This window comes from Ctenopharyngodon idella, chromosome 15 (assembly GCF_019924925.1).
Source record: "Ctenopharyngodon idella isolate HZGC_01 chromosome 15, HZGC01, whole genome shotgun sequence".
Classification (NCBI taxonomy): Eukaryota; Metazoa; Chordata; class Actinopteri; order Cypriniformes; family Xenocyprididae; genus Ctenopharyngodon; species Ctenopharyngodon idella.
The window spans coordinates 1667882-1681099 of NC_067234.1; the positions used below are offsets into that span (position 1 = coordinate 1667882).

General features: G+C 36.9%; 1 protein-coding gene across 1 annotated transcript; it reads right to left on the reverse strand.

The window, feature by feature from the left end:
- Positions 1-2623: 2623 nt before the first annotated feature.
- On the reverse strand, positions 2624-12694 carry LOC127495460 (AFG3-like protein 2). Its single transcript, XM_051862324.1, has 17 exons — positions 12477-12694; positions 11583-11676; positions 11407-11487; positions 11200-11315; positions 10443-10595; positions 10260-10334; positions 9581-9705; positions 9112-9385; positions 8882-9019; positions 8626-8779; positions 6640-6747; positions 5792-5917; positions 5591-5701; positions 5334-5449; positions 5031-5231; positions 4152-4346; positions 2624-4019 (listed from the first exon to the last, which is right to left on the reverse strand). The coding sequence occupies exons 1-17, from the start codon at positions 12567-12569 to the stop codon at positions 3777-3779; spliced, it is 2403 nt and encodes an 800-aa protein (XP_051718284.1). The 5' UTR covers positions 12570-12694; the 3' UTR covers positions 2624-3776.
- Between the last annotated feature and the right edge of the window lie 524 nt (positions 12695-13218).

Sequence of the window (13218 nt, forward strand, 5' to 3'; positions counted from 1 at the left end):
ACGCGGCTTATGCTCATTTATAATCATTTTTATCGCCAAAGGTGCTTACTCCTTGCTTATTTGAAAGAAACGGAGGAGGAAAAACGGCGCATAAGGCAAGAGAAGCTGTTATACCTTTTATTTTTATTTTACCGTGTACTTGCATAAACACCGCATCCGTAGGGGCTGCCATTGTTGTTTCGCGGGCTATGTAACATCAGAGCGCGGAAATGGGAGTACATCGATCTAGTACGAGGTCACGGGTTTGACTGCCGCTCCAGTGCACTTTCACGGGTAGAAGGTTGGGAAAAACACGGGTTACAGGTTGCCTGGAACGCGGCATAAGTCCCGCCTTCTAAATAAGAGCCAATCGCCGATTGGTAAAGTCATCACGTTAATGCAGTGGCCGTTAGAAGCTCCGGTTGCGCATGCGCATTAGCTTGATCCAGCCTGAAAAATGCTGTTTTTTGTCATGATTCGAGCGTTTAGAAACAAAATTCACGAGACAGTTGTTGTCAGATTTCACTGGTGATTTCATATATGAATTTTAATCGAAAGCTTGGTGAACAGCTTTGGAGAATTTGATTTTTTCCCCATTCAAAGAGTGAGCAATTGCATGCCCGAGAGGCGTTTCACAGATGGCCGCCGATTGAAACGACTTGTCTTAAAGGGACTTTGCTTTTACTCAGCAAGGATGCATAAAATTGATCAAAAGTGACAGTGAAGACATCTATAATGTCAATAAAGATTCTGATTTCAAATAAATGCTGATCTTTTGGACTTTCTCTTCATCTAAGAATCCTGAAAAAAAGGTTCACGGTTTCCACAAAAATGTCTGTTTCCAGCATTGATAATTATAATAGATGTTTTAGCACCAAATCAGCATATTAGAATGATTTCTGACAGATCATATGACACTGAAGACTGGAGTATGAAGAAAGGATTCTTTCCAAAACATTAAAAAAAAAAAAAAAAATCTTTTCAACCCCAAACTTTTAAAATATATTGTAGCTAAGCAATTGTTACCTTAGACACCCACAGCAAAATAAGTTCTTCAAGACAAGTATACCTATCTATACCTACCTTATAACCATAATGCCTAATAAAAACAATGTGTAGTCATGTACATGGTAAAGGTCATGGTTTAAAAAAAAACACACACACACCTCGATATATTAGAAGATATTTTAAAGTAAGTTTCAACTGGTTTTTGTCCATACAGTGCAAGTCAATGTGATCCAAATACAACATTCTTCAAAATTTCTCATTTTGTGTTCCACAGAAGAAAAATGTTTGGAATGACATGAGGGCGAGTAGTATTTTTTATTTTGGGTGATCTATTCCCTTTAAATGTGAAGTGTGTCATTTCTGTGGCACATTTCAGAATTGCAAAAATAATGACTTCCAACACTTCTGCTATAGTTTAAAAACAATAATTTTGGCGCTACTGGTATAGAAATTACACACTTCACTTTCAAGGAGGATGATTTGACTTGGCCAGGAAATGGTACATGTGAGGTCTGCTAAATTGAACACACAAATGTCCAATTTCCTGTCCAGGTAAGATCAGTGCAAACAGTCTAACATCATACAGCTCACCCAAAGTATACAGGGACAAGGACAAATGGTGACTCAAAATCTCCTTTGACTTTTTAAAGCACTTTCAGTATGATTTTGACTCCAGCAGTTCCCACATTCCCGAGGCGAGCTGCTAATCTATGCAGGTGATGTCACAGTGTGGGGAAGACTTTCATTTAGTGCTGAATCAGAGGAGACAGCGAGGGAAGCCTCTTCATGTTTGCCTAGTCTAAATGTGGACATCCTCCCCGGCAGGCGAGAGGCTGATTCATACTGCTGTTTAAACGGAGCGCTCCAGTAAATGTTACGCCATTGGAAGTGGGCTGTGGTGTATTTTTGAACGCTTATCACGAACACTCATCACGAACGCTCGTGTGAATACAAAAAATGAAGCCCATGCTTTCTTTGAACACATTACCAGATTCCCATGGGGGCGCTGCAATTGTTGAGAGAAAAACTATGATCCATATTTGCTTCCAGCAACAGTTCAAAACAAAGAGTGGAATTTATCCTCGTTAAAATCTCAGGGCTCCAGACAAACAAAATGACAAGAGTGCCATCGGCCCCTAAAAGGAAATGTGTAGGAGCCAAATGACTCCCTTTTTTTGACTAGAATGCTTTTCTAGTTGTATTCAGTATAAATTTGTTCTAATTTGATGCAGTTATAGTATTATTATAGTATTTATTAATTAATTAAACAGGCCAGGGGGGGAAGAGGCCACCCAGTTACACAAACAGCCAGTTAGTCAAATTCACAGCAACAGTTTCCAGTTCATTTCGAATCAATATAACTAGAAAATTACATCTGTGAGGAAGTCAGTTGTGAACTCATGAACTAACTAATGAGCAAGGGCTGTTTTGTGAATCTTTTTGGTGGAGTCAACAAAAAGAACCTTTTCATAAGAGTTGTTTTTAAAGCTTTCCTGTTCATCAATGCCAACTAGATTTTTAATTTTTTTGTTTCAGTCTGGAGCTGTGGATCTCGTAGCAACTTGAAGTCCATGACCCAAACAAAACAAGCCATTTCATGCCACGCATAGAGGTATCAAGAACTAAAGAAAAATAATTTAAAGTTCATGTAGATTTATTCAGGTTTTCGAACATGTTCAAAACCTTTTTCACAGAACAAAATACACATTTAGATGCAATATCAAGCGATACCTGCTGAAGTCACAAAAGGACGTGTTCTGTTCTGTTTAAACCCTCAAAGATTGTTTTGTGATTTGTATTTGTACTGTAGAATAAACACTGAATCTCAAAATCACCTTCATAAGCTCATCATCAACATAATGAACTACTTACTGCTCCAGCATTTGTGTATGTTTGCATCCTATTTCATTACAAATGCGACTTATTATGCGACAATTTTGAATTGAGCTAGTTTAATCAATCTGTATCATGGAGAGCAGCTGCCTGGGCCATAAATGATCCAAATAAACTTCAACAGAAGAAAAGACATCAAAAATCTCTGTCATTCAATTAAAGGATGTGATCATAAACTGCATAAAATAACATTGAAACCAAAGGCTGACACCCATGCCAGTACAAATCTGTCAGAGAAAAGAGTATGTTAGTTAACACGAATGACTTTGTGTACAGTTCACAACATTCATGATCGGATATTTCAGTCTTTTAGACAGCCAGTAAGCAAGCAGCACTGCAAAAAATAGCTTTTAAAAAGGTCACGAAATTTAGGGTGGTTTTGAACTGGAATATCAACATATAGAAAGAAAAAACACAACCTGTGCATGTCACTGAGGCAAAGCTTAAAAGTGATACAACATATTTCCTGTTAAATGTCAAGATATGTGTATATATATATAGATATATTGTATGTCTTCTTGGTCATTGATAGGTAAAATTGAAATGACTAGAGAGAATATTTCTTGACAAGCTATAGTGCGCTTTAGCCTTGAGCTGAACTGATTTTTTGGCTCAAATGTCACATAAAATACACTTTACCTTCAACAGAATATTTTCTGATCCTTTTCAAAGCTGTTTCAATTTTGCTGAAACACAATTAACTTCTGCACATGAAAGTTTGTATTTCATAAACACCCTACTGTACACTATAAGTCCGATACTTACTACAGTAAGAGCCCTTAAATCATGGCTCTCCTGAAGAACAGGGTACTTGCCTCAGTGTCCGTGTCAGACAAGCGTTTCCCATCTCATAAATAAGTGCTCTGACCCTTTAGGGTCACAATCAACAGATGTCCTCAGAAGGGCATACCACCAGTGATCTGTCGGGCCACCTGCTCCTCTGTACTCTCCTCCTTCTCGCTGCCGCGCTCCTTGTTCCAGTCCTTCAGGCCCTCTGGCAGTGATGTGTCCTCGTCCATGCTCCCAGTTCCCTCAACAAACTCTTCATATGTTGACTTTTCAGCAAACGGCCTTCGGCCCAGAAGCTCGACCATGTCGTTCTTATCCAGCACCTCCTTCTCCAGTAGACGCAGTGCCACCTAGTGGTGAAGAGAGAGAATTACTGTTGTTAAGTTTCACAGTTGCTCTCCGTACACAGTTCTTTTGACATGATGATGTGATGAAAACGAATCAATGTAAAACACACTGATCTTGGTAATGGCCTGCCGTACCTTCTCCACCTCAGCCTTCTTCTCCGAGAGCAGCTGATGTGTGCGCTCATAGGCCATGCTGATGAGGTTTCTGACCTCTGTGTCGATGAGGCGTGCTGTGGCCTCGCTGTAGGGCTTCTCCAGAACCATTTCTCCCTGTCGTGGCAGGTCAAATGAAACCTGCCCTACCTTTTCATTCATGCCAAACTGCACAATCTGTAGATGGAAGAGTAACAATTTTCAGCTGGGGGTCTGTGGACTGATATATAAACATACCATAATTTAACCCCCAATTTTTTTTTTTAAATATTCCATATACATTTTTTCACCAACTTTATTTACCATAGCTGTTTAAACAATAAAAATATACATAAAACAATGCATATACATAAAACAATGCATATATTGATAGATAGGTCAAAAGTTTTTGAACGGTAAGATTAAATTTTTTTAAAAGAAGTCTCTTTTGCTCACCAAGGCTTCATTTATTTGATATCCAAAATACAGCAAAAACAGTAATATTGTGAAATATTTTTACAATTTTAAGGAACTGTTTTCTATTGGAATATATTTTAAAATACAATTCATTCCTGTGATGCAAAGCTGAATTTTCAGCATCATATATATATTATATATATATATATATAGTGCTGATTATGATTACTGGCTTTTTTTAGTTAATTTTGATTTTACAAGCACTGAAATTTGACTCATATATTTATTTATTTATTTATTTACCCACCCATCAAATGCATTTTTTAATTCTTAAGGAATGAAAAAAAAATGACAAACAGTATATCCTATCAAATGCAAATCAAATAGTAAGAAATCATCTGTTTACTATGTATGAACCACCAATGATACTTTCCAAACAGGCAATCATATAAATGTCTGACCTACCTGTGCATAGGCACTCTGTGTCACCTTCTTCAGGTCATCCTGTGCCCCTGTGGTAATGCGGCCAAAAAAGATCTCCTCAGACACACGTCCACCCAGTGTCATGCACATCCTGTCCAAAAGCTGCTCCTTGGTGTAGAGGTACTGCTCTTTAGGCAAATACTGGGCATAGCCCAAACCCTTCCCACGTGGGATGATGGACACCTGAAATGACCAATGATATGACTGAGTACACTGAAAAAGAACAGTTTCAGTGCAGAGCAGTATCAGAGTATTAAAGTACAGGTGAGTAAGTGGGAGTTTTACTTTAAGCAAAGGGTCAGCGTGCTCAAGAAACCAGCCAGCTACAGCATGACCAGCCTCATGGTAAGCCACTGTCTTCTTCTCCTCTGGCTGCAGCACCTGTGTCTTCTTCTCAAGACCTAAACATGCAGAGGTCTTATGATTATATGAACTTCACAACAAAACTATGCATGTGGTCTAATATAGTAATATTACATTTTGCTAAAAATATGTTAAACAAAATTAAAGTGCAATTTTCAGATTTCATATCTGTCACTTACCCCCAATTACTCGTTCGATGGCTTGCTCAAAGTGTTTTTGGTTGATGGCGTCAGAAAGATGGCGAGCTGCAATTAGCGCAGCCTCGTTGCACACATTAGCGATGTCCGCACCTGTCAGAGAAAAATCAGTGAGCAGTGAAGCTCAGTTTACAGCTCATAAACAACTTTTGAAAACCAAATGTATAAAAAGTCTTTACATGCCTGAAAAACCAGGTGTTAGAGCAGCCATTTTCCTTGCCAGACTTTCTCTGTTCAAATCTGCATCCAGCTTTAGTGGTCTCAGATGGACTTTGAATATAGAGGCTCTGCCTTTGATATCCGGTGGCCCTGCAATCATTATGCATTATATAAAATTTACATTACCATTTGAAAATTTGATCTTTTTTAAAGAAATTAATATTTTTATTCAGCAAGGATGCATCCAATTGATAAAAAATGACAGTAGAGACATTTATAATGTTACAAAAGATTTCTATTTATATAAATGCTGTTCCTTTGAATTTTCTATTCATCAAAGAATCCTGAAAAAAACTGAATCATAATTTTCAAAAAAAAAAAAAAATTAAGCAGCACAACTGTTTTCAACACTGGATAATAGTAAATGTTCAGCAAATCAGCATATTAGAATGACCATGTGACACTGAAGATTGGAGAAATGATGCTGAAAATTCAGCTTTGCCATCACGGGAATAAAATAAATTTTAAAATATATTCAAATAGAAAACAGTTGTTTTAAATTGTAATAATATTTTTACAATATTACTGTTTTTACTGTATTTTTAAACAAATAAATGCAGCCTTGGTGAGAATAAGAGACTTTCCCAAAATATTAAAAAATCTTAACGACCCTAAACATTTGAATGGTAGTGTATAGTTATTTATAAAACAATAAATATATTTTTGACAGAATAAATTCACACTTAATGAGGAAAATGTTTTAATAGGCTGCGATTAAAGTTCCCCAAAAGTTCAAAGGATAAACTTTGAAATCTACTGTTAAAAAAAAAATAAAAAAAATTTAAACACTGACAGGTGACAAAAACTCTTACCGATATATATCTGTCTATCAAAGCGTCCAGGCCTCATCAGAGCTGGATCTAGAATATCCGGTCTGTTGGTGCCTGCCAGCACTACAACATTGGTAGCAGTGTTAAATCCTATACAGGAGAGAAAGAGATATATATTTTTTATTTCCAACTTTAAATATTGCTATGGTCCTACACACGACAGATTTTAACGATCTAAGCGAATCCACTTTTGCTAGTTTAACGACAGGACAACGACAATGGTCGGCGTGCCCGGCGCATGGTCTAAAAGGGTTGTCCCTATTCTCCTAATGAGTAATGGGTGTGTTTTGGGCGTAACGTTCAATAAACCAATCAGAGTCTCATCTCCCATTCCCTTTAAAAGCCAGCTGCACTCGTGCCATGGCAGATTCGCTATGTACATGGCGGAATTTCCAAGCGGAAAAACTGAACGCTTCTCTAGTGAGGAAACGGATCTGCTTGCGCGCGAGGTTAAAGCGCGAGCAGACCATCTACGAGACAAGCCAGATTCCACCAAAGCATTTTTATCTTTATGCACACAATAATAATCTTTTACATTGTAATCCTTTTATACTGTGTTTCAAATTATTATGCTAGTGACATATCAGTAGGATTTCAGTTCAATAAATTGCTGAATAGATTTAAAATAATTGCTACAGATTTGAGTTTTTCTAAGAAAGTGTTTGTTTGTTTGTTTATTTATCCATGTCTTTTTAGATAACTAGTATCAATCTCAGACAAAATAGTTTGCCAGGTACTTAGGTAAATGGAAACCCTACTTAAAGATGTTGTTCCACATTATTAAGCAAGTCACAGTTCTCATGCAATATGGGGAGGAAGATAGATCTTTCTGAAGATGAAAAGCATGAAATGGTGCAATGTTGTGCAAAAGGCATGAAAACAACTAATATTGTGTGAAAACTGAATGGAGATTATTGAACTGTCATAAGATAATAAATGTAAATGTTTCTCTTTGTGAGGCTTGGTTAGTGGTGGCTGAAATGCATCTTTACGCACAACTGCCAGCCTGCATGGAGAGCTTCTTGAGACTCCAGAGACACCAGCAGCTTCAAATACCTGTTTGCTGCTCAACACTGGCTTTTTTTTTTATAGCTGCCCTTTTAATACATTTAATTTTTTTGACAGGAACTTTCCTTAATAAGCCTTTATCTGGCCGAGTTCTGCTGTGCTCTAAATCACTCACAAATCTTATGATAATTCAATAATCTCCATTCAGTTTTCACACAATATTAGTTGTTTTCATGCCTTTTGCACAACATTGCACCATTTCATGCTTTTCATCTTCAGAAAGATCTATCTTCCTCCCCATATTGCATTTCCATCTACCTAAGTACCTGGCAAACTATTTTGTCTGAGATTGATACCAGTTATCTAAAAAGACAAGGATAAATTAAAAAACAAACACTTTCTTAGAAAAACTAAAATCTGACTGTTTATTGTACTGAAATCCTACTGATATCTCACTTGCATAATAATTTGGAACACAGTGTATTTTTAGTATTTGGCATGTTTGTGTGCTGCTGCGCGTCCCTGTGTGTGTAATAAGCAGAGTGTACGCATATAGGCGCATATTACTAACGCGCTCTTTAAATAACAAAACAAATATTGCGCCATTGACTTTAGACCAGGTTTCAGTTGGTCAATGGCGCAGTCTATTTCAGTTGCCTCAAAATAGCAACATGCCAACAAATGGCACAAATGGGTGCACAAATGGGGGCAAATGCATTTGCTATTTAAACAACATGGCGCAGAACATGAAAATGATGACGGCGTCGGGCTGAAACTAGCAAAAAATACTTGCGTCACGCCGCATTGTGCCGGATGTATGATAGGGCCCTTAGAGTTTGAGACTAATAAAATACTCATAATTTGAATACGATTTATGACCCTAAGAAATGACAATGTATAAGAGCACCTAAAATCAAAGCATTACTCGATCATGGAAACTACTGTATTTCAGATACAAACCATCCATCTCAACTAGTAACTGGTTGAGTGTGTTCTCTTGTTCACTCTGTCCACCGAAGTTGCCTCTTCCTCTCTTTCTTCCAACAGCATCGATCTCATCTATGAAGAGAATGCATGGGGCATTTTTCCGAGCTAATACAAAGAGATCCCGAACCTACCCAAAAAGAGAGTGTTTTAGTCACACTGTGAACTAAGTTTGTTAGAAAGCATACTGAAGACCATAAAGCTCATAATAAGATACAGAAAATGTACTTACCCTGGCTGGCCCAACCCCTACAAACATTTCTAAGAACTCTGATCCATTCACAGTGATGAAGGGGACATTGGCCTCTCCTGCAGTGGCTTTGGCTAGTAAAGTCTTTCCTGTGCCCGGGGGTCCAGTCAAAATAGCCCCCTAAACAAGAAGATTAAACTTTCTGTTGAAATCTCAGTTCACTTTTACTAAAATAGCCAGTTATGCAATGTTATTTAAAAGTCTTGTGCTACCTTTGGAATCTTGGCACCCAAATCCTGGTACTGTTTTGGGTTCTTAAGAAAGTTAACAAATTCCATAATCTCCAACTTGGCTTCCTCACAGCCTGCCACATCCTTGAACTTGACGTCAATCTCGTCTCGTAGTACTTTGGCCGTGGTCTCACTGACGCTGAAGAGCCCACCCATTCCTCTCCCCGGCCGCCCTGCCCCGGCTGGCCCTCTCCTCAGCATGAACAGCAAGAATCCAATGATCAGTATGGTGGGCAACATGCTAAGGAGGAACGACCTGAAAATGACAGAAGAATAAGACTAAAATTAAAAAAACTAAATTGTGCAGCATTTTAACCTCAGGACTGATGATATTTGAACAAAAATCAATTTTGATATCCTTTCCTAAATTATTTTTTGTCCTATCTTTAAATGATCTCTAAATTGCTTCCATTAGGAAATGTATAGTTGCACATTTAAGTCAATATCTCACCCATCACTTTCTGTGGAATAGACCACCGGCAGTCTGTTTTCTCCTTCAATACCCATCTCTAGCTGAGCAGTCTCCAGGTTCCGCTCAAATGTGTCCACGCTGCCGATGTTGAACCACACATATTGCTGTTTGAAGAAAGGATCACATAGGATTCTTTTTATAGACCTGAGAAATGTATACTATATACATACAGTACCGTTCAATAGTTTGTGGTCGGTAAGAATTTTTTCATGTTTTTGAAAGAAGTCTCCCTATTATCGTGCTCACTAAGGTTACATTTATTTGGTCAAAAATACAGAAAAATAAAACAGAAAAATTGTGAAATATTACAATTTAAAATAACTTTTTCTACTTTATTTCAAAATTCTTTTTTTAGGATTCTTTGATGAATAGAAATTTCAAAAGAACACCATTTATTTGAAATCAAAATCTTTTTTAACATAATAAATGTCTTTACTGTCACTTTTGATCAATATAATGCATCCTTTCTAAATAAAAGTATTAATTTCTTTATTAAAAAAAACAAAATAATCGTACTGACCCCAAAATTTTGAACGGTAGTGTATATCAGCCTTTCAATCTGTGCTGGCTGATAGGTATGATTATATGGCCATTGCCTTGATTATCAATGACTATATAAAATAATAAACATAACTGTAAAATTCTCCTAAAAACTCACCCCATCAACTGGAGTTTTACCAGGGGTAAAGATGACTTTTACATATCGCTTGTTTACAACCTCTAATCTGTCAACCTAGAAAAGATAAAATACACAATAAATTCACAGGTCAAAGTTCAAGTGTAGCTAGAAAGAAACATCAAACAACATTAATTGAAAATACAAATCAAATATAATACATACCACTCCTTTAGCAAGATAACCATTTACAAAGTCTTTCCAGGTGACCTCCCTTCCTCCATCTCGAAAGAAGAAATAATATGTGACAGCTGCCCAGAAGGCCGTTCCACAAAGGAAATACATGCGAAACTCTTTATCGTCCCACGGCATATCACCCTGCATGAGAGTGACAGAGAAATAAGAGCCTGTATTTAAAATCTGAACGAAATGGAAATTCACTCTATGGATGTTATTAATTTTTTTTTTATTGTAAACGATTCATCCATGCATAGGTTTCATTTTTTTTTAAAGAGCATTTTTTAAAGAGTTTTTTTTTTTTGACCTTGTTCAAATTCAAAATGTCATAACTCGATCTTCCGGTGAAACTGAAGACTTCTCTCATTTAGTCTGCTTAAACACGCCCCTCTCTTAAGACTGAAAACTTGAATTCAGAGCCTTCGTCCAATCAATAACTGAAGGACAGAACCAAATTCATCTTTTTTTCGATAATACTTAACTAATTGGATGTACAAAACAATACGAAAGAAAATATCTGTCGCTACTTCTGTTACATTGCGACTTTTTTGAAGAGGCACTCTGGGAAATTACATGACATGCATTTCAAGATATTTTTCAAAACCATTTAAATTTGAATTTAGTTTTAAATCAATGAAATATAAATTTATGACATCTACCTCAGTAAATAGAGTAGTAAACAAGCTTTTTAATATGTTACAATAAGCCTAATATTACAAATAATAGTTACTACACAATGTTTAACCTTTTGGAGACGGCTGTACCAAGTGGATTCATCTTTCCGCCCCCCTCTTTTTCCTCCTCCTCCTCCACTACCTCCACTTCCACCAGCGGTCTTCTGAGCATTGGCTGGTTTGGGCTCTGGGTTAAAACAGATATAGAAAACAGCCATGTTGAAGGGCATCATATAAAAGCCAATTAACATGCCTAATAAGCTTATGAGAGATATTACCTTTGACTTCTGCATTGGATGGCTTGGGCTCACCGTTTTTTGGACTACCATTTTTATTATTAGGGAAGTATTTTTCAAATCCTTCAATGCAAGAAGACAAAACGTTATTAGCAAAAGAGTCTAGGAATGACCAACCTTTGAGCACCTCAATGTCATAATTCATGTGATTCCCACACCTTTGGGAGGTTTGGAGCATAATCTTCTATAGGTGCCCAAGACCTGAGAGAGCAAGGAACTTCTGCCTAGGACAATTTGTCCAACACCCTGAACCTTCAAAGGCAAATACATTGAGATGATCAATATAAATAATCACAACTGCTGAACAACAGACTGCTGTAAAATAAAAAAAATATATATATACTCAAAGCACATTTGGTCCCACATATTGCCACACTGAAGCCATTTGGAAAACATCTAGGGTTCCTCAAATATTATGTTTCAAAGCCTTTCCTTGGTTTACTGAGAAAACACCGTGACATTGACAGTGTTCGTACCTCTTGAAGGAACTTACGGTTTACTGCCTTTTTAAGAGTCTCTAGAGAGTTTTGCCAGTGAGGCTCAAATGCCTGAAGTATCTTTTCAGTGTAAAAGTGCTTTTAAAGATTATGTCATTTGTAATTTTACCCCATTGGGAATTATGTAACTACTATTTTCAACAGCCACTATGAAAACAAGCAGTGAAATAATAAGGTTCTTAACTGTTTTTATATCTATAAAAACAATGTTTACATGAATTACTGAAACATTAGACAAGCAATGCCGAGCCGTCAACAGGACAGACTGATGTTTTGGACACTGTCTTCGTTAGATTTGACGGTATAACAGATTCAATGTGAAAAACTGTGACATAACAAGAGCTAAACGTGTTACCCAACGCAATGTCACACAGGCCGAACCTTGTTTACTAACAACCTCTCCGGACTAGCCTATATCACTGCAGTCTGCAGCAGACAAGACAAACCGATGACACGAACAATAAAATGCGCAACATCAGATCACAGTATTGAAGGGGGTGATGCGTTCATGGATGATGAAAGATCCAGAGAAATACAGTCAAGCAGCACATTTACCGATTGCACACGGTTTGTTGATCTGACATTTGGCAGCAGAGCGTGGAGAAGGTTCCTGCAGCCTCTTGACAGATGCAGATATCGGTGTGCCATTATGGCACTGTGCGCTTGTGACTCTGATCAATACACAAAACAAGACATCGGACGAAAAGTTTTGACAACATGAACTTGAAATTGACTGCGGTCCATTGCGATTTACTTCCGGTGCACGCTGGTGATGTAAATAGCTATAGTTAACCCTCTGTGGTCTGGCGTTATTTTCCTGCACTTCCTCTTTATTCTTTTTATTCTATTAGTTAAATGTGTCATTAACATTACATTGAATAAATTAAAACAGAATCCAAACCTCTTCTGAACATGTTTTCAATTGCTGAAATAAACATCATTTTGATAGCCTAATTTTATTATTAGCCTTACATTATTTACTATTATATAATACGCAGTGAAGTTTATTTTGAATATACTCAAGTATAGCTTCAAAGTGTACGGTTTTTTTTTTTTTTTTTTTTTTTTTTTACATTTTAGAGTCATTAAATATTTTTTGTAGACTATAAACTTAAGTTTTGAACTTTTTTATTTCACTTTTTAAGAAAAAAAAGAAAAAGCTATGATTCCATTTAGGAATCATATTTCATATTCATCTTTCACATAAAACATGAATTTAATAGTCGTACAAAAATACAGAAATGTAAAGAAGATAAAAAAAAATAGGCGCGATATGATGAAAATCTAGCTTACGGGA